At 36.8% G+C, this 25983-nt stretch overlaps 1 protein-coding gene across 5 annotated transcripts in view; it reads left to right on the top strand.

The window, feature by feature from the left end:
- The window catches only part of TAFA5 (TAFA chemokine like family member 5), a 521115-nt gene that overhangs the window by 383182 nt on the left and 111950 nt on the right, over positions 1 to 25983 (top strand). The window contains exons 5-7 of one of the 5 annotated variants that reach the window (XR_751411.4): positions 20765 to 20862; positions 21717 to 21809; positions 23131 to 25453. The exons of 1 other annotated variant lie outside the window; for it this stretch is intronic. Coding sequence is in view for 1 of the 4 variants with exons in the window: in XM_010395579.4 (XP_010393881.2) it covers positions 23131 to 23139 (9 nt within the window). In the remaining 3 variants the exon portion in view is untranslated. Of the gene's footprint in view, positions 1 to 20764; positions 20863 to 21716; positions 21810 to 23130; positions 25454 to 25983 lie in introns of those variants that run through there. 3 more of the 5 variants (XR_005604491.1, XR_751412.4, XM_010395579.4) reach the window with 3 other exon arrangements.

Consider the following 25983-nt stretch of genomic DNA (forward strand, 5'->3'; position numbering starts at 1 on the left):
AGATATTACTTGTCCCCAAAACTTTCCACTTCGAATCTGAGGGAAGCAATATGTCAGATAAAGAGAAGAAGAAAGGAGGTAAGTAAAAGTTAAGAAGACCACTTAGCATCTGGTATGTAGTGTTTGTAAAGTTCAGTTAATTTTAGTTAAGTAATGATTATATTATGAAACATATAGTATTCTGCATATAGCTGGCTGGTTCCTGTGAAGATGAGAAACACAGTCCTCATGGTAATGACATTGTTTGAAATCACGTGTAAAATATTTCAAATATAGTAACCTTCTGCTTAAGGTTATGGCTCTTAAGCCAATTCGAATACAGGAAATCTACACACCTGATAAAATGGTCTACTTTGAGTCCTGCATATTCAAAGTCTCTATAGAACGCAATCATTATATTTTGCTTATGCTAAAGCTTCCATATAACTTCTAATCACTACGTTTTCTTCTCATATTACATCTAGACATTACCCTTGTATTTATCTTTCTCAGGACTCACTGTGAGATTGCACCTGATTTAATACAGCTACACATTGCCCCTGAAAAGGAGGCTCTTCTAGGCCTGGCTGGAAATTCATGTCCCTCTCTTGCAGCTAGCAATTGTGTGCATAAATCAGTTGAGCTCACTGCTCTGACAGAAAGTCTTTTTTCCCTTTTTTTTTTAACGAGTTAATTTTCTATCAGATCATTGAACTATTCCACTTCTTCTTTGATTGCACCATAATTAGATTTGAAACAAGTGGATAAGCAACTGTGTATGGTGCAAGAAAACAGAAGAAGAATTGAATAGACTAAGAGCGAACTATAGAGCATAGAGTATAATGAAACCACACCTTTATTTCTATATCTGGAAAGTCTACTAATCAAAGTGGGTTAGCAGATTAACACTGGCTTTACTATTGCAATCCATTGCCCCGTTTCATCCTTCTATTTTACATGTGCCCTCTTTTGTCTGGAGATGGTGAGGGATCAGTCACTTCAAATTATGGTAACAAGGCAAAATACTGCAACAAACATTTACCATGCCCTTAATCTGTTTGGGTTTTCTTTCAATAACACTGAAAACCAAATTACATTATGGAAGCATAAAGATAATCTTTTTGTTACAGGATCCCATAGAAATCCCACTGGCAACATCTACCCTGTGCAGCAAAGTTCAATGTTATTTTTCACACTGTTACTTGTCAATCTCAAAAACGTCTTAGGTTTCCCCCTATCAATTTCACTGGTCACAAGTAGCCCTTAGTTTGTAATCTAAATCAGATACAAAGTTTTCTGGCCTTTTTCCATGCCAAAAATAATGCATGATTGCCATTCACGTAAGCCACTTTCTGGTGAATTAGCCTCATGATGTCTTTGACTATGTGACAGTGTTGTGTTTCAACCCAGATTCTCCAGCCAGCTGTTTGCCAGAAAGAGAAATTATATTATTGATGATATTATTATTATCATAATCAACAACAACGATAATAATAACAACAATAAAAACAACAACCATGACCACCAGACTTCTTTTTAAGGGCTGATGATCAGGAGCCATGCAGAGGTGCTGGTTCTCACTGTAGAGCTATCACTCTTAGAGCAAACTAAAACCATCACATATGTTTGGATTATTAAAGGAACAAATGTTACCTTGTCCATCACTGGTTTCAGATGTTTTAATCCTGTATTTCCGTAATAAAGTAGTCAGACTTAACAATTTGTTTAAGACTGGGGATAGGGAAAGTGCTTTCATTTCCAGTCATAATTTAGTCCAGTTCTCTCCTTTTGTTGATGTCAATTTCCATTGTGTGGACAAGTACAAAAATGTTCATGCTTTGCTTCAGTTTTCTCAGAATGGTAACTGTCTTAGAACAAAATTATTATGATTTGCACAAATCAGTAGAAATTGGAAAAATTTAGTATTAGGATCTCAAGAGCAAGCAGAGACTGTATTTTCACAGTTCAGGTCCCTGAGAAAGGGAGACATGACAATGAAGGTGACTGTGTACTGACAACATTCACACAGTAGCTATTTGTGAGTTAGTAGCAGTCCAGTTTTAAATTACATTTTTGGACATAAAATCATTATTCTGTACTTTCTGAATGGGGTTTTTGAACTATACTTTCTAGTATTATAAATCAAGTGGCTCTGAAATTAATGAAATAAATTTTTAATGAATTAAAATACTATTTTATAGACAGTATCAAGTAATGCAAAGGATGAACTGACTAGTTGAATTTTCTTTCATATTTTAAAACTTATCTCAGGCTAGCATTACATGCTACATGTAGTGTGGCTTTCCATTTTTATGGATCCTCTTGCAGTGTCATCTATTTTGGTCTAAACAAAGGTTAGGAATACATAAATGCTGCTGAAGGTAGATACATACCTGAATTTTTAATTTCCCAGTTATTTTGTTGCATATTTTTATAAGTAATGAAGAGATTTTCTTGACTTGTTTTTCAACATACAAGGTTAGGGAAAAATAATGGTTTAATCATCTTAGAAAAAAGTAAGAGTAGTAGCAATATTTATAAATATATTAAAGGAGGAAAATGCTTGGAAAAGATCTATTAAAATCTATTTCCCTTGGGAAATACAATATCAGCTTGCATGATTAATTTACAGTGTCTCAAGGATTCACTGAAACCCATCTTAAATTTCTTTATGTGATCAATTCTGTTTTATTGCTCTGAGATTTATGCAATAAAGCAAATAAATGGTTGATTTATCTCACTGTTCCACTTGTGTGACAAAGCATGAGAGAAGCAATGAAGAGAGATGAAATCAACTGATGTAGAGAAAAGAATTTATTATATGCTAATGCTGTTTAGATTTGTGAAGATAGTTATGCTAGATTTGTTTTGAGTGTTTCCTTAACATATCAGGAACACCAAAATGTTACTCAAATAAAATAATTATTTTTGCATTCAGACTTGAATATGATGTGTGTATATAGTCCCAATGCTTTAGAAAGTCCAAAAATTTTGCCTTTTGAATGAAAACTGAGGTTTTCTGTTTAGGTCATGAGTACATAGTAGAATAGAAATACATTATAAGCTTCACAACTGTTGTCCAAAGTGCCTGAAAAATGTCATGGTGATACCATCACTAAGAATGACAATAGGTTTTTTAATTCTGCCAGAAATAATACCCAAGAATGAGGGGGGATGATCCTTGTCTAAGATAGAAACCAAAATTAAATCCAGATAACATGAAAGTCTGAGAAAGACACTGTATAAGAAGAACATTTGGAAAGCTTATTTTATAGAATGAAGGTACTTTCTCAATGAAATGGTTTTAAAAAGGAATGTTTGTAATAGATTTTTCCTGAATTTTCAATCAACGCTAGTGATAATAGGCACTGTAGTCATTGTTTGTGGATACTAATTTTTTTTTTTTTTAATATAGATGTATCCTTAGGTCACTGTCATGATTTTTACTGATGTCAAAATTGCATATTCTCCTCTGTCAGTAGAAGGTTTTGTAGATCTGGATCCTACAGTGTACAGCACATGACCACACATTTGTACAGAACCTTTCCCCATTTACAGCCAAAGGCAGGATCAACAAAACTTCAGACATGATTAGAAAGTTCAACACACAGCTCCTCACTATACAAGAATCAGTGGACAAGCACATCTTCCCTGGATGCCATCTTGGCATCTCATTTAGTTTTGCCTATGGCTGAAGGTGTGGCTGATTTTTAATTAGGTGTAAGGAGGTTTGGCCCAAGTTATTCTGATGATCATCAGGGATCATAGAAACAGAATCATCTAAGCTAAAAAAGATTTTTGTGTCCAGCCATAACCCAGAACTGCCAAGTCCACCACTAAACCATGTCTTTAAGTGCTACATCTACACATCTTTTAAATGCCTCCAGAGCTGGTGACTGAACCACTTCCCTGGGTGGCCTCTTCCAATGCCTGACAACCCATCTGGTGAAGAAATTTTTCCCAATATCCAATATAAACCTCCCCTGATGCAACTTAAAGCCATTTCCTCTCATCCTGTCAGTTGTTATTTGGGAGAAGAGACTGACCCACAACATATTCAAAACCACTAAGAAATTTTTGGTGCATCTGCTGCCCTTGATAGCTACTCACCCACAAAAAAAAAAAGCCTTGCATTTCACCTTCCTTCTTTCTAAGAGGAAAATAAATGGATTAGTGTGCCTCTGAAACTAAGATAATAGGTTTTTAAAGCATGAGAGTAGAGTAGGTTTTAAATTTGGGCTTTTCTCCTATTTAAGATTTTTTTAGCTTGTCTTAGTGGTCAGTCAGTCATACACCTTTTATGACTTTAATTTTTCATAAGGAGTTACATGATTTCCATTTGCTTCCCTGGAATCATCTAGTGCTGATGCAGTGGCTGGAGTGAGGGTGTTTTTCAGGGTCATAGGTTGTTTCTCAGTCATCTCCTATCTGTCCTGTTGAGTGGGAATATTTGATGCACTTCATGGGCACTAAACTGATGGGCAGTACTGGGCCCAAATTAGCATTAGAAATAAATTGGGGATTGACTGTGTCATAATACAAGATAGGCCTCAGTGAGAGGGAAAGCTGTGTGAAGCTGGAAGGAGCTGTAAGAAGAGCTGTGCCACACGTGAATTCCTCCTTGTGTTCCTGGGTTGGACCACAGACTGGCGCTTTACTTCAGGCAGCTGTATGAGACAGAATAATACTCACCTCCTTTCGTGCAGTATAGCCCGTTGTTGGTTGATGTTGCATTGCAAAATAAGGTTTTAGATGCTACACCCAGTTAAGTGGAAAGAAGTATATGTTGGGAAATTTTAAAATATATTTGCTTGAAAAGACAGAACAAGAAATTGCCAGCATTTCTTTTTATTGTCCCTTTTCACTGTATTTTCAAGTACTCATTTTTCATGAGTACACATAATACACAAAAAGTACTAAAAAATATATTATTTTTAGATCTAAAAAATATCAGGATCATACTAGTAATATTACAGAGTATGCATTAGTGCAGTCCTCAGACGGTTTGATACATTTATGAAAGTTTATGTCGTTTTTGTTGTCATATCTCAGTGTTTCCAGAACATCTTATAGAGCTTGTTGAGAGCATCTGGCTGAGCTCTAAGGGAAGGTCTGACCTTAGGCATTTTAGTTAGTCCAGCATGCCTACAGTGCATGCAACTTAACTTTGTTAAGAAAAGAAAACTAGGTCTCTGTCAGAATTAATTCTTTGTGAGAAACGTTTTTGGTGGAGACATCCTTCAAAGACAACATAGAGAGTGAGACTAGTGAATGGTGAGGATGAAGAGATGTGCAGTAGGATATCTGCTCCCTCATCATGTGAAAAGCCTGTCAGCATTCCTTTTCCCTGGGGTAGACATTCATTCTTGTTGAATCTTGTGATGCTGTATTTATCATATTTGCACTACAAGGCACCTGAGTGGTGTTTACTGAGAATGTATTCTGTTATGACAAAGCATTCAAAATGTCCAGGGTAATTTTCAAAAGCAATTTAAAGCCCATGGAGGCCAGAATATTCAGTTTTATCCACTCTGACTTCTTTTAGATAATTCCTGAGGAATATTGCCCATGGTTGATACTGATGTGTTTTCTAACAGTGAGGTCAAAAGGTGAGCTCCGAAATGGTTGTCAATACATTCGGTGTGGTGATTAAGGCACAAATGTGAATGGAAACTGAATAGCAGAGACAACATATAGAGAAATAGTCTCTCTTGAATGAACCATGTTCTACTTGAATACTCTAGTGCAATATATTTGTGTTTATGCTGTTCCGGTTTTATTGATGAGTCTTAAATCCAAGATGGTGTTCAATACATGTTCTGCCTAGTATCTTTGTCCTTGTCATTTTATAAACAACATATGTTTTCTCAGTAAAGTTGCTCACAGGCATATAATTTTACTTCTGCATACACCCTGAGGTCTGGCTACTGTGGCAAAAAGGAGCAATTTAGTGCTACCTTGAGATTAAGCGTTTTTGAGATCCACAAAGTGCACATTCTCTCACTTAATTCTGAACTGAGACAGCCCGTGCATATTGCTACTCTGGGCTTCTACACTAAGCACTGGATCCAAACGTCTTTTCCTCAAAAACTAGAATAGGAGAAAAATGCACCAGCCATGTTTTTGTAACAATACCACAGAGGACTCAAAGTCAAAGCCAGGACCCAATCTTTCGGAGGTTTCACAGAGTCTGAGTGTTATTTTGCAAGTTAGCTGCCTGGGGACTAATAGTTCTGGGAACCTCTGAGGTTTGGGGCTGTCCAAACTTCCACTGAGTCAATTTATCAGAAGTCAGGCATTCTGCTCTACTTCTCCCCGTGCAGACTTTTGTCATATAAGACCTGTAAAGGCAGAAGATTGTAGAAGATTTTTTTTTTTCTCACGGAAATGGTCTCATCTGCTGCAATTTATTCCTGTGTAATGTAGTTCCCACAGCTGCCTCCCTGCTTCCCTACTAGGAGATACAGTACTTTGTGAAGAAATATAAGCAGGTATCCATGATCACTGGAGCCTGACCAAGTCCATCAGCACTCAATACACTGAGGCATCTAAACATGGCATGCTGGGGTTAATGGATTGAACCCATAGACTTAGTGGTTAGAACTAATGAAAAATAATTACTGATGAGGCAAGAAACTCGTGTTCTCTTCTCTTTTCAGTGTAGGAATTGAAATCTACTTTGTCTCTAGTCTAGAGATAAGGTAAGGGAGAAAATGAACACTGAATCTTTTTTGTTGTAGGTATATCACTGTGCAACCAGGAACATTGGAAAGAGAGGGGAGAATTTGGAACTGCAACCTAGCAAAGAGGACATTTTTTTGAATGGTTCCTTAGGAAAAAAAAAAGAAGTACAAAGAAAAATCAAAAAAACTACTTGAGTAGTTCTTTACTCATCATCTGATTAAAAATAGACCTGAATCTGTGAACAGGTTGGCATTGTGCTTTGAGACAGTAACCAGAACCTGCAGATTCATACAATTCAGCTAAGTGCTTCTCTGATGTTATAAAATTTAATAACTCTGCTGTGCTAACAGCCATACTGCTTTCAGATACTGCACCTAATTATATCCTTAGTCTCCTTATCTCTTTCTGTGACTGAAAGTGTTACAGATATGTACACCTTATCCTGTCTTCAGAATCCCAGTGAATAACTTTCTTCTCAGTTTCTGAGTGGTAGCTGTGAACTATGTTTAAGGTAAAGTATGGTTGTTAGCTGATGCTTTAGATATTACATCAGACTCTCTCTTATTTGCACTAGGAACTGAATTGTGAGAACTACAGTCTTTGTTCATACAGTTGACCAGTCATAAATTATATTATAGAAAATAAAAAGCAGGTATTTAATCAATGATAAATAATTATATTTATTTGGCAAAAGGATCAAGGAGCTTTTTTTTCTTTTTACTTGTCTTTTTTTAAGCTTTAAGGACTTAACCAAGAGTTCAGTTTACCTTTCGTATCTTGATATTGGAACACTTCTTTCCCTTAACTCACAAACTTGACAGACAGAAGTGTTCTACCACAGTTTTCACTTTAGGACACTATACATTATATTTTCTATGAGCCAAATATCCTTTACAGAGATGTCTGGGAAATATGCCAGTTATAGTGGTCTCAGGAGAATCAGCAGGATTGCTGAAAAACAAAAAAGTATACTTAAATATAAGTACATTAATGTCTCGAATTAGTGCAACAAATGGCAATTGACAGCTTTTGATGAATCTTGGCACTAATTTCTGATCAAACAATGTATGAGGCTTTAAAGGAAAATGTATTAATCTCTTCATTGACATTAACAAAGATCTGAATCTGTAGCTTCTTAATTATGTCTACTTATAATTCATGTCAATTTTGTGCAAATACTGTTTGTGTAGTTTTGGCCTATCAGAACCACTGTATATTTCAAAAGTGAGCAAATCCATGTCATTGCTAGGAATGATAGGATCATTTTGAAGGCACTCCGTTAATTTGATGGCAAGGTGCTCAATTTCGGTTTACATGTGTTTGGCCGAGGTTGGTTGGTCCATCTTTGAGAAAGATGGCCTCTGGAAATACTGATTTTTTTTTTTTTTTTTCCATTTAGAGGTAGCCCAAAGTGTTCCAGATGTCAGAGCTCTGACTTACAGTTGTGCCAGATTTTGAATGAAAATTCCCAGGAGCAGAGCTCAATAGGGGAATATGCAGATACTCTGCTATTTATAGAAGAACACTAGCATAATCAAATATCAACATAAGTGCACTTTTAAATAGAAAATCATGGTGAAAAGGTCTTCTATTACACGTTGATATAGCTCTTACGCATTTTGAAAGTAGGTATGAAGAACAAGTACCATTGGTTAATTAAGCATACTTTATCAGAATAAGTTTAAAGACTTGATAGTGCATATATTGTAAAAAAGTAAACCTTCCTCACCCCTACCTTTTAGTCAGATGGTGTGCTGGTATGGAGTTTTTAAAAGGAAAGGGAGGAGATTCAGGGATAATTTCAATTTTTCCTGTCCCAAATGTTAAATCAACAAACAGTCAGATGAACAACTAATCATATTTGCTAAAACTTGGAATTTTCACTTCTTTTTGATATTTAAGTATTTTAATATTTTTGCTTTCAGAACCCAAAAGAAACTTCAATTCTATCACAGTGTTTCTCATTTTCATTACACTTGTGGCAGTGTTTTATGGCCTATCCACAGCAATTATAATGTGCTTAATTCCTACTGATGTGTTATAAGGGAATGTATTGATCCAATCAATTTTTAGGTGTACATTAAAAAATATTATATATATATATACATATATACATAGATATATTATAATTTTTAAATTATTGGGGCCTGATGCTACTTAAAACTGATTAAAACATTTAGATCAAAGTGTTCCCTGACTGTGCTGTAATGAAAAGAAGCTAAGCATCAAATGTACTAATTAGAAAGGCAGCTGTTTTCTTGTTAATATCTTAGCGTGAAATAATTTTTGCTGGGAAGATGAAAATGTCATCTTATCTTTAGAAGTTGCATAGTATGCAGTTGGGGTGGGTTTTTTGTGGTTTTTTGGTGTTTTTATATTTTTTTAATAAAAACTAACAAAAACAAAACAAAACCAAGGAACGTGATTTTTAAAATTTCAAAGAAATAACTTGTGACATCCAGATTCATTTTCTTTATAAGGCATTTACCAGTCACATGACTTCAGAAGAGAGTTGCTGTTAGCCTTCCCCGTCATCAGTGGAAAGACAAAGGTCTTTCCAAAAGATAAGGTTTAATTTCATTTAGATAACTAAGACAATTTTATTTTTTCCTCAAATACTATCAAGCTTTACATTTTTAGAGCATTTGACATGAAAGCACCTAAAAAAACTAGTTGCAGTATGTGTGAAAAAACTGTATTGCCACCTCAAAATGTCTGTTTTCCAGGAAGTCTCCTTGAGCAACAAAATTGTAAGTTAGGCTTTTAAATGCCCAAAAGTCAATAGGATAATATTTGCAGCCCAGTTGGATTTTTTTTTCCTATTAGAAGTATTGTCAACTTTTCACCACAGCTCAATAACACTGTGACACTGAAAATAAGACATCCCAGTTAATTCTTACTAACAAATTATGCTAATTATTTAAGTAATAAAAATCAAAATTAATATTATATACTCATAATAGCTTATCTTATTACGTATTACTACTTCTGGAGTGCAAAATGAGAAATTAATTATTTGACTTTAAAATGGAAGTTTAACTTTTTGAAATACCGGTTTTTTCTTAAGCAAATTTATTCAAAATAATTTTTGACTGTTCTTGTACCTATTAAGTCTAGCAGTGATAAAAGATTTTATGATCAGAGTTTTTAATTGTGTATAGAAGAGAGTTGCAGCTAAGCTTTCCAAACAGATGTGACTTCTGGGACAAATGTTATGCTTTTACTTTGCAAGGTTGTCTTTCAATAGTACGTTCCTGCCTGTGTTGTCATTCCCACAATGGTCCCCATGAATCTTGCAGAATCTGTGGAACACACCCACATTGTCTCCTACACAGACCAGATTTCTGCTCCTACTTGGGGAAAAAAAAAAAGGGGTTTTTTTTTCCATTTCTGATTAATTAGTGAAAAACGGACAGCGTCGGAGAAACACAAACTATTCCTTGCTAATTAACAATACACTGATACACTCACATCCAAGAAACTCTTAGCCTAAGCCAAGACCTGTTATGAGCAGAATCTACAAGTATCCTTCTGACAGCAGAAATTCAAACAATACGATGTCATTTGTGCACTAGTCCTATTCTATATGGCATGTAATTCCTGACCTCAACTGAAAGATTGATCATGCCTTCTTCCATCTGATATTTATGAAATGTTGCCTAGCATGTCTGGCAGAGTCAGTAATACATTTTCCTCTTTTTCTGTTTTGTCTCTTGTTTCTATAGCATCTGAGTTTTGTGTGATTTCTCATTAAACATTCTCAAGTTTCACCCACACATGCCATCTGGATTATAGTTAATATTTTAGGACCTATCCCCTTAACTTTGATGTACTTTCTTGTAGCTGCTAAAGCACGGTGATATCTCTTCCTTCTGTCTTGAGAACCTCCTCCTCACAAACCCAGACATACCAGAGGAACTAAGGGCTTGATACTGCCAGCAGCTGAACTCTTTTAGATCTCTTCTATATTTTTTCAAATCTGAGAAAAACTATGATGAGAAAAAGAAATCTGTGAATTCTCAGCAGAAAAATCTTACCATAATGAAAGGATTAAAGTCTTAAAGCATAAAATATTATATTAAAAATAAATTTTATGTTAGTGATTCCTGAAGTTGATTTGTCTCATTACATGATGACCAGCACAGAAATAGCGTGATTCACTAAAATGGATTCACTAATGACATTGTCAATAATATAGCTTGATCCCTGTCTTCACCTGAAGCTTATTTCTCTCTCAGGTTCATTGCATTTCATCTGAGTAACTGTTTTATGAACCAGCAAGGTCCATTCCATACCTATGATTGGAACAAGCACTTTATTCTGATTTAACCCAGAAGCCTCTCTCAAATAGCTCAATTACTTTTAAAATGTTCTTAGGGTCTGATGTTAATATTTGTCATTCTTATAAAGTGAAAACAAGCTTGGAAGATAACAAAGGCCAGATAAATGTTTTTAAGAAAGAAACTGACAGCTCGTATAATACCTGTGCTTAGTGTAATAAAACACTTATCTGTGATCCCATCCTCCTGATTCTGTGTGATCACTGTAATGACATTTCTTTCTTAAGGATGGACCCACACAAATGTTTCATGGTCTGTCTTGTAATGTTGACTAACTGAACCATGATCACTTGCTTCTTAAGCACAGAGACAGATCATGATTGCTGTCTTATTCTTTTTGCCTGTCATCTGCATCATTCAATCCAGATGAAATGCTCAGTCACAAGGACATGGTTTGGGTACTGATGCATGTGCAGTGGGTCACTCATGACTAAATGAGGTTCACTGAGCCACAAGCAGGAGCTGCTTGGAACTTTTCAGCTTGAGAAAAGAGAGTAAAGTAAGGGCAGAATTCAGTTCCCTTAACTCATGTGTCCAGGGCAGCCTAGATGTTCCGGGAGCCTAAGATATATTCAGGAGCACGACAAGGGCTTTTTAAGTAGCATCTGTAGACAATGAGAGATACCCAAGCATGTCCAACAGGCACTAAGCATCTATGCCTAGGTGGAATTGAGCTCTACATTTTGCTGATACTGACTGAAATCACATTTAATACCTACATTCAGGTTTCGTAGTCTCTGAATTTGACCCAAGGTGACTGTAATAAGGGGAGTTGAAGGGCTGTCATGGAAGAGACACTGCATTAGGCATCTCTAAAATCTGCTTGAGAAAGGTTTAATAAGGTAGGGGATTCACTCCACTTTTAGGAGAGACACATGAGATTGATGTCTTTGAGAGAAGGTAAGATTTACTTCCTCTCCTCCTCCCCAAAAGTCCTATCATACCTGCTTTTATATAGTTTTGTCTTTTGTCTGTATATTATTGCAAATTACAAAAAATTCCTTGAAGTTTGCCACAGTTTATTTTTCCTCTTTTGTTGTTTGTTTTCAGACTACTGCAGAAATCTGATCACCACAGAACTGCTTGCCAAAATAGCATAGAAACAGGGTAGGGAGAGTAATGGTGATCTTGCCAAAGAATTTTGATCCAATATGCTGCACAGTGCACAAAGCGCTCTGCCTCAGTAGTCATTGAAACACTGGTTGTTTCTGACACACTGCATCCCTAATCTGTGTTAAGTTTAAATATATTTGCACTCCTAATCAGAATGCTACACAGTATAATGCATTTAGGTGTCTGCTATACCTAAATGCATTATTCTAGGTGATTCAAATTGTTTTAATTGGCTGGTTTGGGATAATGGTCCTTAAATTCCTTGTTTCATCCTTCTTTCCAGCTTTGCCAATGTCATGCACAACTTAAAACTGGAGGATGAGCATAGGTGCGCAAAAGAATATTTTACGTGGGATTATAAGATTATATCACAAAACAAACATAAATATTTCCTGGAGTGAAGAACACTAGGACTGGAATGTTTGTAAGGTGTATGGATACATTAATTGTCATTAAACAGAGGATCAACATATGTTGCTGTGTGCACAATCCGCTACATCTGTCAATTTTCCCCTTACTCTGTCAAGAAATATCCTCTCCCTCCTCAAAATGTGAAGAAAAACACTAAGTCACTACATTTTCCACTGTCATTTCAGGATGTTTATGGTTGAATGATGGATTGAAGGATCTCTAGAAAACCTTGGGTTTAATCTGATATAAAATGATAGTTGACTTTTTGAAGAATATCCATTTCACTTTCCCAAAGAACCTCACTGGTTCTGTGGTGAGGTGTTTTAGGGAAAGATTTTTCTCATTTTAGAAAGTGTCTTTAGGGCCAGGAATGAAATCTCATAAACCTGTTAACAAGGATGTAACAATCTGTTAGTCTAGGACTTTTTGGGCTTGCACTGAAAGCGAATAGGATCAAGGTTTAAAAAACTGAACTAATTTGTGCTGTTACGTGCTAATGTTGTTTTCCATGTACATATTATGTCTAAGAATTCTATTTTAGCAAATTTTATCTAAGAATGTACATATATGTCTAAGAATTCTATTTTAGCAAATTTTATCTTCAGAGGACTTTCCCTTTGCAGAGGACGTAAGAACTAAGAGCAGTAGTAGACTTTCTTCTGTTTACATATCTACCTACATGTGAGCTGTGTTGAAGACCACACTTGCTTTTACTGCTTTCAGTGGATGTCTGTGTGTTATTTCTACAGAAGAATGTTGTGTGTATTCCTGCTTTTGTTTTCAAACATGTCTCTGAGAGAATAAAAACCCTACTGCATTCTTCTTACCTGACATATATATATTCCTCCTCTACTCTGATTCCCCATAGTTGTCCACTGTAGTGGTTTGGTCCAAAATACTCATTACTATTTACCTTCTGTGAGATAAGAATTAGGAGAAAGCAAAGCAGGCACAAAACTTGAAAGAATATAAAGAAGTTTATTAACAGACCTAAAAAAAAGGAAAAAAAAAAGAAGTCATACCACACCTTCAGAACACTTCTCCTCCCCCCACATTTCCCCCTTCTCCCACTGTAAAAAAGACAACCCTTGAGATGTTCAGTCTGCTCACCACTTCCGTAATAACCTTGTTCAGTTCATCTTGATCATGCTATGGAGACATCTCCACAAGAGGTTCTCATGGCTTCAGTATCACAACGAGACAGCCATCCGGGTTGGTTCTCTGCTTGCATGTGAGACACCCTTCCCATGACTTGCAGCTTTTCTCACAACTGCTTTCGAGGGTCCAATCTTGAGCTACTGGGGTACCATTTTAAGGTTGAGCTGTTCAAAAACAAAATTTCTCTTCGCCCATCTCTGGGAGCATCTTCATCTCTAGAAATAGAGGCCCTCCTCTTCCCTGGGAGAAAAAGGGGCCTCATCATCTTCATCTCTAGGACTATCTCTGGGAGTATCTCTAGGAACAGAGGTCTTCTTCCGATTGGAGCAAGAGTCCTCATCGCTTCCATCTCTCCCCGTTCAAATTCCTCATCAAATTACATCTGCTTCAGCATTTGCTTATTTCAGCACAGGTGTTTTTGCTCACAAATTGAACGCTCCACCCCCCATGCTTTCATGAAATTACAACGGGTACTCTGATATATCATAGTCCATCACCACCATAGCTTCACAACAGAGTTTCAGCTTTAAGCATCTCCTCTTTCTCCTCCCTCAGGATTTCCGCTCTTCTTTCTTTACTTAATGTCTGCAGGCTCCATCTGTTCTGGAGGGAACTTAGAGCACTAAAAGGGTTAATCTCACCCGGGCCTTGCAACTGAAGTTCGCTTATCACTGTTGGTCACATGATCTTTGCTGGGCAGTGGGGCAGCTTCAGCTGAATCTTTGGCCGCACTGGAGAGGGGGAGCCGGGCCGCACTGTCTGCACGTAGCAGGGGGGGTGTGGGGGGATTGGTGCGGAAGCAAGACAGAGGGCTTCCTGGGGTTTGTCCATTCTTAAATGTGGACCACAGAGGCAGTCAAAATTCTAAGTGGCTTAAAAATTTGTCAATATTCAAACTAGCCAGTTGATAGGTTCTGTCAGGTCATAGAGGAAGCTGTAAGCACCTCTTTGCAAAAGACTCACTTCCAGGGCTATGCTTGCTAACCCATGACATCCACTTACTACTTTCTCCTCAAGTCCTAGACAAAGGCTAAGCAGAGTAACTCCAAATACTAAAATTTATTTCCAACACAACATATTTATAAAGATTGCTTGTTAGAAGTCATTTACAGTGCTACATTGCTTTCTGGAATGATGTGAAACATGGCTGCTTTCCTTAACAATCAATTGTGAAATGGAGTACATAAAGCAGACGTATCTCACTGGTGAACATTGACTTCACAGTTCCTTCGTTAGAAGTTGAACTTCCAGTTTAAAGCTCATGCTTTTAAAGTCAGAATTAGCTCTTTTAATGGGTGAAATATCCTAAATATTCCCTCTAAAAGCATATTGCCTTTTTGATGTATTATTCAACTAGTTTCACAATCAGTCTTAGCAAAACACTGTTCCAGTTTTTACTGAATGTGAGACTAACCTTGCTTCAGCCCAAATACCTGTCAATCAGCTGGTACTCCCAGATGTCCCTGAAAAATCTTCTCCTTTTAATTAGAAAAGAAAAAGTAATTCTTATATTTGTGTGTGGACTTCAGTGCTGACTGATGCCCTTTTTCAGATTTTTTTTTCCTTTTTCTTTCATGATATAGACTAGTAAACTTTAACCATAGACAAGATTATTTTTTAAACTTTATAATTAAAAGTCACATCACCCTCTTAATAAAATACTCTTCTATTGTGTCAATACAAGCATTATTTTATGGAAGATCATTGTTTTTAATAGACTTATTAACACAAATATTTAAGTAACTTTTTTCACAAGAAGCTTTAATGTAATTAATCTTATATCTTTGTTAAAATTTGTTAGGCTATGAAGAGCATGCTTTGAATATAGGTATATAGGTATGAATATTCAGAATTCAGTATAAATTAAGTTATTGAATTTAAACAAAAGATAGATTCTTAGATACGTTGGTGATTTAATCTGAATCAGTCTCCTACCTCAGAGAAAAGTGTCAGAAATGGTAAACTCGGGTTATCTTCTCAGTATCCTGAGGAAAGCCCATGGCTATTCTTAGATACTTTCAATCATGTTTGAAACCATAAAAATTACTGCAGTTGCTTTTTATTTGAAGAATAAAAAGGTGACAGAGAAGTAGTAATTTTTCAAGTTTACAATTCCATGCCAGTTACAAATCTTTCTTCATTTTATCTGCTATTAACCTTCATATGTGCACACCTGTAACCATTTTAAAAGAGCAGAAAGAAATCAGATAAAATTGAGTTACTTGCTCAAGGTCTTTAGCTGGAGTTATTTTAAGGGTGTTTAGTATTTTAGCCAGCATATGAGAGATGAAGACACTGCTTTGCATTGTTGTGCTTTATAAGAGGAGTGATCCTCTTCATCTTTCCTTCTTTTCACCCATGTTGCTTGAAGGAGTTGATACTAGACTTTCACAGGGGCACAATGAGACCTGCCTTGCTCTTTTGTTATCCACAACAGCTATAAATGCTACTCTGGGCAAAAATCTCCCATGACCACCTTTGTGTCCAAGGGCTTTGAATGTTCTGGGGACAGATATTCTTGCTGCTGTCTTTCCCTTCTGGACCAGTGTTGACCTGGGGTGCTGGTCAACAGCCAGCTGAACATGAGCCAGCAGGGAGTGCAGGTGGCCAAGAAGGCCAGCGGCATCCTGGCCTGGATCAACAATAGTGTGGCCAACAGGACCAGGACACTGATTGCCTTCCTGTACTCGGCACTGGTGAGGCCACACCGCAAATCCTGTGTTCAGTTTTGCGCCCCTCACAAGAAAGATATTGAGGTCCTGGAGAATGTCCAGAGAAGGGCATGGAGCTGGTGAAGAGTCTTTTCCAACCTAAATGAGTCTGTGATTCTGCAACCTCCATTGCTTTTCCTTTGCTTATTCTCAGATGCTGCAAAGCAAACTTGTGATATACATGCCTAAGGCTGAGCTCTTAAACAAGGGTTACCAACATGACCCGAGTTCAAATGTATTTCAGCTGGGTTGCAACATGTGGTTCTAACATTTTTAGTCATTGTAAGGATTATCTAATTATAACAACAGTCCCACTTTCTTCACTGCTATTGCTTATGATGTAATAGGCAATTCAGAAGAGGAGAGGAGTGTATGATCTGACCCAATGTATTCCAAGATCTTGTAAGTTAAAAAAAGGTAATATGAGACAAAGGATTTTAACAGAAAAGGAAATTAATGATCAGGATGATAGTCCTGGTAGATGATCTGGGAAACTTGAGAAGATAGGACTAGAAGTGTTATTTAAGGGGAAATGAGACTTTTGGGGTTTCTTTCAAGAGAGATTGATATTAAAATAATTATTGGGAAAAAATAATCTGCAAAGAGTCTCAGATTTGAAATAAACACTTCTTTCTGTGTCTGGTTTGAATAGTGGGTGTGAAAAGAAACAAACAATGGATGTTAAAAGAAAAAGGCATGTGTTTTTTTAAGGTGGCTGATAATGGGATTCTGCTATTTGTAACTCAGGAATGCTACTTTGTTGGAGTGCAGAACAGGAAAATATACCTGCATATACACTGCCTAATACATTAGACTTCTTTTTAAAAATATTCACCCAGAAGCACAGACACTAAATTTGTTCAATCTTATAACTCCTAGTTCTCCAGGTACTGTGGTTTGAAATTGTGTTTCCTGCGGCTAGCTCAGTGAGACAGAATACAGCATTAAGGAGGGTAGCTTTCATGTTTCTTTTTGTTATTCCTAATAGCTGCAGATACTTTAGCGTTAGATTAACTTGCCTTTTTTTTTTTCTGAAGACTAAGCAATTCAGTTTGCGTTTATGAACAGCATGGAGAAAGGGGGAAGAAGGGAGGAAAACAGAATAAATTTTCAGGAGGGAATATGGCAGTTCTTATGAATGCAACAGGTCATTTCTACTCCTTGGATCACCACCAGAAATTTACATTTTTATTCCCATAAAGCAGGAGGTATCTTGCAAGGCAGTGTAAGGTTTTCCTTGAGCATTTTAATGCTTTTACATCTTTCTCTCTGCATCATACATGCTTAGTTGTTTAGGGACCTAGAACTGAGAGCCACATAAGCAGAGGGAAGACATGCTGTTTATCTGACTTGCAGTCAGTTGGTAAAAGGTTTGGAACTGTTTCTATTATGAGTAGATTTGTGAGTCGGAGACTTGTCCAACCTGCATCCATCTCTGTGAACTATCTTTGTCAAATAGAACCCAAACAAAAAAAACCTGTTTGCACTGATGGATGCCGTACAGAATCCTAAAACTTGCAGAGGCATAAGACTGTAGTTGAAAGTGTAAAACACACAATTTAGACAAGTAGTTCAGCTGTTAAGTACACTGAAACATCTTTTCTATGACCAATTTCTTTGTAGGTACCCAGAAAATTTCCAGAAATCAATTCTGGAAACATGATAGGTAGTTCAGAGTTCACAGAGTGCCAGTGTGACTGCAACAGGTAGTCATCTAAGAGGACTTGGATACTGTAGCAAAAATAACAACTTTGGTGCACTCTTATTTTTATTCAGAAAACACCAAGTAAAAAGCAGATGCAACTGCTAAAGTTTTATCAGGCTTGACATGGAATTGTTGGTATTTATGTGGATTCCACATGAAGTAAAAGGTCAGGACAGACATACTTGAAACTCAATCCTAACTCTGAAAATACTTGCCACTTGCAGTAAGCCTGGCTCAACTTTCTGGTTTGTGATGAGAAATTCAAACATTTTTGTCACTCGGTTAAATCCTAGATGCTACACTGAGAGAAAGAGAGGGTTTTATGGGGGGTTCTTTGGGTGGAAAGCCTGTGTAAGTCAGCAAAGCATCATATATCCTTATCTTCTCAAGATGACTTACATAACTTTTTTTCCTTTCTTCTTGACCATAAAAATTAACCAATGAAATATTTTACATGCCATTAGGGCACAGTTGGAGATGGACTGACCCTTATTCTACTCCCTCCAGAGTAAGACAAATTAAGTGGACTGTGTTATAATTGCTCTAATAAGCCAAACACTCTCAAGACATATTCAAGTCACCAAAAACAGCAGTAAGATATATATGGTTATGTGAATGGTATTGTTTTTTATGCTTTGGACTATTAGCAGGAAAATTTGTTTTCCTCTTGAGCAGATTCCTGTGGAACATGCAGGGGCTTGGACTTCCACCATGTAAACCATCAGAACACATACAGTAGTATTTTAATCTCTGGTACTAGATTCCCATTCAGTACTCAAATTTGAAGAAACTCAAACTTACAGCCCAAATATTTGGCTCCTCCCAAAGGAAGCAGAACATGCTGTCTGAAGCACTAGGAAAAAATTCTGACTTCACTGAAGTCAGTGACAAACAGATGTGCATTGGTACCTAGAACTGACATGAGTTCTATGTATGAACAGAATAGAAATGTTGTCCTATGTGATTGGTACCCAGGCCTTCTTTAATTTGATGCTGCTACAAATATCCTGAGTGAAGGGAAAAAAAGAACCAAAACAATGTGAAAACAAATTTCCCAGGCTTTGAAGCAGTTTTATGTAAATAGTTATTTAAGTTGCAGTTATTATTGCAATCTCATGACCTAAATGGTTTTCTAAAAATTGCTGCCAAACACTCATCAAGAGCACCATTTTACTTAAAACTTGCCTGTCAGGGAAGTGGCTTCTCATGCATTTTGATTCACGTTTTCAATTCTTAGAGAAGGAAAGAGGGAGGTCAGCAGAACTGCCACCTTGGACTTCCAGAGAGCAGACTACAGGCCTTTCAGTCTGACTTTGGTGCCAGGGAAGGTCATGGAGCAGATCATCTTGAGTGTCATCCTATGGCACATGCAGAACAACCAGGGGATCAGACCTAGCCAGCATGGGTTTATGAAAGGCATTGACCTGCTAGACCAACCTCATCTAATGCCAAGGCAGCTTACTCAGTGGATGAGGGAAAGGCTATGGATGTTGTCTACCTGAACTTTAGTAAAGCCTTTGACACTGTTTTCCAAAGCATTCTCCTGGAGAAATTGGCTGCTTTGATAGGTGCACCTCTCACTGGATAAAAAAATACTGGATGGCTGAGCCGAGAGAGTGGTGGTGAGTAGAATTAAATCTCACTGGCTTACAGTCACTCGTGGTGTTCCCCAGGGCTCAGTATTGGGGCCAGTTCTGCTTAATATCTCAACCAATGATCTGGACAGGGGGATTGAGTGCACCCTCAGTCAGTTCACAGATGACACCAAGTTGGGTGGAAGTGTTTATCTGCTGGAGGGTAGAAAGATTCTGCAGTGGGCTCTGGACAGGCTGGATCAGTGGGTCAAGTATAGGAGGTTCTACAAGGTGAAGTGGTGTGTCCTGCACTTGGGTCACAACAACCCCATGCGGTGCTACAGGGGAAGAGCAGATGTAAAACGACCCAACAGAAAAGGACCTGAGAGTGCTGGTCAATAGCAGCTGAACATGAGCCAGCATGTACCCAGGCGGCCAGAAAAGCCAATGGAATTCGGGCTTGTTTCCATAATAGTGTGGTCAGCAGGACCGGGTGGTGATTGTCCCCCCGTACTTGGCACTGGTGAGGCCACACCTCAAATCCCATGTTCAGTTTTGGGCCCCTCACTTACAAGAAAGACATTGAGGTGCTGGAGCATGTCCAGAGAAGAGCAACGGAGCTGGGGAAGGGTCTGGAGCACAAGATTTTTGCGGAGTGGCTGAGGGAGCTGAGGTTGTTCAGCCTGGAGAAAAGGAGGCTCAGGAGACACCTTACCACACTGAAAGGAGATTGTAGCCAGAAGGGGGTCAGTCTGTTTGCCCAAGTAACAAGTGACAGAATGAGTGAAATCAGCCTCAAGTTGCACTGGGGAGGTTTATATTGAATATTAGTCAAAATTTCTTCGCTAAAAGGGTTGTCAAGTCTTGGAAGAGGCTACCCAGGGAAGTGATTGAATCACCATCTGTGGAAGTATTTAAAAGATGTATATATGTGGTCCTTATGGACATGGTTTAGTGGTGGACTTGGCAGCACTGGGTTGGACGTGATGGTCTTAAAAGTATTTTTCAACCTAACTGATTCAATGATTCTATTCTATGGATTGAACTATTACTATAAATAGTAAACAAGTCCTTTTTATTTTTTTTTAGGAGTCCCTCTTTTCTCTTATTTGATCTGTCTGTTTTTCTGGGGAGTGATTTATTTACCTGTAATGAGGAACGAAAGGGAAAAAACAGGAGGTGGGAGGGTAGGTGTGCATTCTCTTCCTCTTCTCTGGACTCATCATGCTCTCTCTTATTTTCTTTCTCCTTTCTATCTGTTATTACCTATCTTACTTCTTTTTCATGCCTTCATTAATAAGTGATGTTTATACTTCCCTGGCTAACCTATGCATTTTTCCCACTTTCATTTTCTCCTGTCATTGTCCAAAGTTGTAAATTCACCTCCTGTTCTCTAATCTGTTCCTCTTCCTGTCATCACTTTATTTCAAGCCTGCTCTATGCCCTTCCTCAGCATTTTTAAAGTGCATAATTTTCTCCTCGCTTCTTGTCTTCTTTTAAAGTGTTAATACCATATTCATGCAGCAGGGGTGTTTAAAGTGGAGACAGGGATAGCAAGGAAGGAAGGAAGCTTTTATCCCCATAAAATGACAAAGCAGCAGGTATCTATGAATGTATGTTGTTGTACCTGAATTCTCTCTTCATCCTGGGACCAATATGGTAGAGAAGTACACTATGAAAACACTGAACATACAGTCCATCAGCAGTTTACGCTGTTGCTTTTAGCTGTGGGCCATTCCAGCATGATAAAGGAAAGATGGATCTATGTCAAGCTAATTCTTATCACATAGTAGTTTACTTTCAGACCTAATAAACCATAAATTGTTTGCTTTGTGTCTTGCAACCTTAAAAAGTATTACTACCTTTAAAGTTGTGTTCTTTTCTAATGGGAAGAAAAATAGGGGGCATATCAGGAAGCCCAAGAAAGAGTTTAAAGGGGAAAGAGTAAAATTAATAGAAGCAAAACTTTAATTTCTCTTGCTGAAAGTATATTTAAGAAGGGGAATATATCACAATAATCAACCAGGTTTTTTGCCTTCAGCCTGTCTGAGGCCATGTGGTTTGGAGATCTGATCACTAGTCCGAAAAGGAAAGGCTGTTTGCAAGATTTCTGGGGTGTTTTTTCCTGGAAAAGGTGAGAGGACAAAAGCAGAAATCTATGACATACACTTTATGCCTTGTAAGGAAAGTATTCATCTATCTATCTGCCTCTCTCTCTCTCTCTCTTTCTTTCTTTCTACATGCATATATATAGAGATCCATATGTTTCAAGCTGTCACTAAATTGATTTGGAGGCAGATTTTTTTTCATGTACAGCTCTGAAGATTAGGTTAAAAATGCAATATTTAATATATGGCTTAAACCAATTGAATTTGATTTTGTTGTTTGTTTTGCTTTTACATTCACTGTTAAGTATTTTCTGGAGTTTTGCATGGTATTTCCATCAATAATAACAGTTCTGACTACTTGGAGACAGAAAAATGCCAAAGCAGAAGATAATTTTTTGAAAATTCAAACAGCATTTTGTAGCAATCATGCTTTCTTAATATACCCCACAACATTTTGGAGCATACAGCATCTGTGTATTTTTTAAACCATTTCTAAACTCATATTTTGGGTGAGCATGAGTAGCTGGCTCTTTGTTGTATAAATCGGTTGTTATTTTCTCATTTGTGCTTGTGCTGTCTTCCAGTACTCTTGATTTCTTTAATGGTGTGAACTTTGGTTCTGTTTCTCTTTCAAAATACTGCTTCCATTCAATTTTCTTTGCAACAGGTTCATTGGGCAGTACTTTGCCTGTTTTTATTATCTTGCATTTTGTTGGGATTTTTTTTGTTTTGTTTTGTTTGTTTCTGGTACGTAACTAAAACAATTTTCTGATTAAATTGACTATTAATAGCCATTATTTACATTATTTTGCACTTGTAATAGCATCGCTAGAGGGCAGTATTGATTAAATTAGGCACACTCTAGTGCTCTTTGGAAACTTAACTGCAGAAAAGTCTCCAGTACAAACATCTTTGCATTTTTAATATATGTTCATGGTTTTCATGTCCATTGTTCATTACATCCTAAACATAAAAATTAAAAGTAATCTTAATCACCATGTGTATTAGACATTGTTATTTGTAACTTTAATGTGTGTAAAAGAACATTCTGTGATTTTTATGAGAAAGAACGTGCAAGAAGCTTAGTAAAAAGTGGATGGCATTGAAGTTATTATAAGTTATAATTTATTGGAAATAATTATTAAAGCATAAACGTTTTATAATAAAAATATAGGCTTTTTCATATGCTTCTTTCTCAGGGAAAATTCTGTGCAAAATAAATATCTTCAAATTAATTAACTGTCTCCTTGAAAAATCTCAGTACAGTGTATTTTGTAATAATGGACAGCAAAGATAAGCAGAATTGCAAATTAAAACACTGACTCATTTGTTCTTATTGATTTACAGGTCTCCTGACAAATGCAGCAACACAGAATCCTCGTAGGAGTGGTTTAGGCTCTCTGTGAGCTACTTAACTTAGTCAAGTTTCACTGCTGTTGATCATCATCCGTTATATGTCATCAACCCAACTGTCTGTTTCTCTGTATCTCATGAATGACAGCATAATTCCTCTGCATTATGAGCTAAAGTTTGTTCTACCATTCTAAGGATCACTGGACTAAGGAATATAGAAAAAGAGATATGCTTGGGCATTAGCAATACAAAAAAGTTCATGGTTAACATTTCATCTGCGTTATACACCACTGCTGGACTTGCTGTTACCTACATGTTTCAATCCGAAGAGTCTGCTACAATGAAGAGTATCATCCCAATCAGCCTTAGAGAAGACTGTTTTGCCTATGGGAGGAGACTGAGGTGCAAAAGAGAAACTCTTCTTGTGCCCTAAACTGTCTGAATTGCTTTTATTTTCTTATACTTTCAGTATTTACAATAGACCAAAGAGCAAAATCTATTTTAAAGTGGACACAATCTTACTCTTAACAGAGTTATGTCATTAAATTGAAGGAGGTCTCCACAAAGACATGATTCCAGCTTTCACAAAGCTGAAATGTTGTCCAGCAGAAGTCTTTATGGAAAGCTGAAGTAAAAACTAACTCAGAGACCTGCTCTTGAAATGCCATGTTCAAGAGAACATAATGGAGCACTGAGAGAAAATGACCTATGTTTGAAAAACTTGGACAAAAAGAACACAAACTGTCGACACGGCACCTTTATTCCTCTGTACTTAGATTGACTTTCTCGTACTAAAATCATTTTCCGTTTTAACCAGTTAAACATGCCTCTTCTACAGTTCCATTTTTGATAGTTAAAGTTGGATAATACAGTATTTGCAAAGAGCATGTTTGGTCATCTGTGGCCTATGTCTCATCTGATACACCATTTAGCACCAGAAAGCAAATTAAAGAGAAAACAAAAGTAACACTTGTTTGAAAGAGATCATTAAATGTATTTTGAAAAGCCTAAAGTTATATATTTAACAGTTTTTATATGTTGTATATTTGTAGAAAATCCTATTTAACAATTAACGTGATAACTCTGACAGTTATGAAAAGTGGTTCAGAGTTAAGTTGTGTTTTATTACTTCAGTTGTCTCTGAAGTGACCGGTGTCGTTTGCTTTCTTCCATTGGGACATTCTGGATGTAAAGCATGACCAGAGAGGACTGTGTAGAAAAAGCAAAGAATAATGTTGTTTATATTACATAAATGCATTCAACCATTGCACTGTTGGAAGGCATTTTTTATTTTTATTTTATTTTTATTTTTTGTCTTTATGTACTGATAAAAATAGAGTGTAAAATATTTTACTCTTTGCTCTTCATAGCAAGGCCTTCCTTCCTTCCTTCCTTCCTTCCTTCCGAATTCCTTCCTTCCTTCCTTCCGAATTCCTTCTTCCTTCTTCCTTCTTCCTTCTTTCTCTTCCCTACTTTTATGTAAGGGTCTGTTTGAAGCCTGTTCCTTATCCCATTTTCAGTGTTTTACCTCATTGTTAGAAAGCCCACTTTTTCAGCATTATTGGTTAGTGAAAATTTAGCAAAGACAGCATAGACAAGGGAGAAATTATGATAAAACAGAAACAAAACCTTGTTCCCTTTTACTGTACCTTTTGGCATATAAGTTTGGTACATATTGGTATGCTACAATCAACAAGGGAGCTTAATTTCTTCCTGGCAAATGTATTTTGGTTTCAAGTATACTACCTAATACTCCAATTAACTTTTAGTGTTATGCTAGTTCTATTCTACTAAAGAAAAATATATAGAGATTATTCAAGTGACCATAGATGAAAGGTACAAAAATGAAAAGTTGATTAAAGAATTTTTTTTAAAGCCTACTCAAACATTGAGGCTTATTTAATGCAGCGGTTGCAGGAAAATGTGAACTATGGATCATTTTGTCTTCAAGTAAAATAAATATCTACAAAATTCTTATTTAATCATAGGATTTTGACCAGTATCAAAGTAGCAATTTAAGCCCAGCCACTTGTAAAGTGTTATGGACTGACTGCACTATAAATGACCAATGTCAGGTTTAAAATGTCATGCAATAAATGATGGTAAATACATTTACTGTACATGTAGACCTCAAGAGCCAGATCCCTCACTCTACCAACTCTCTGTTTGGATTTATTTTAAAGGGAGCTTAGTAGCCTTATTTAGTAATCACAGAAAAAAATGAAAGTTGTTACATCCTTTTTGTTGCTTTACAGTATTCAGTTTTGTGTTGGTTCAGCTAAATTATGAAAAATAAAGAAAATCCTTTTATAAGTGAGACTTGTTCCCTGAGCATGACGTCACCAAAGGAATTTCACCAGATGATAAGTAAGGTGGGAGCACAGAGAGAAAGATGGAATTGGAAATTGAGGACATGAGCTGTGTTTTGAAGTTTTACCCTTCCTTTTTTATGTCTTGGGTACTTTCATTTTGGTGTGCTCAGTCACAGATCGTATTAAGGTCATTTATTTTCTGGAAAATGGATCTTCCAGGAACAAGAGAATCTATGACTGGACATCTGAATTCTTTACATCTAAAATCATTCTAAAATGATTCTAAAATCTACATTCCAATCAGTTCTGAATATGCAACCTTATGTTTTTGTTTTCTAAATATTTAAATACTCAAAAAAGAGTAGATATACATGGTTATAAGGCTTACTCTGGATAAGATCTATAAAGGAAAAAGATTCTGATTACTCTTCAGAGATGCATTCTAGTTTCTGAGTCTCTTGTGTACAACAGACACTTCAAGGCACTTAAAATGTGTTTTGTGCTTTTCCGTCCTCCCCCAGAATGTACAGTTTTA

This window comes from Corvus cornix, chromosome 1A (genome assembly GCF_000738735.6).
Source record: "Corvus cornix cornix isolate S_Up_H32 chromosome 1A, ASM73873v5, whole genome shotgun sequence".
NCBI classification, from domain to species: domain Eukaryota; kingdom Metazoa; phylum Chordata; class Aves; order Passeriformes; family Corvidae; genus Corvus; species Corvus cornix.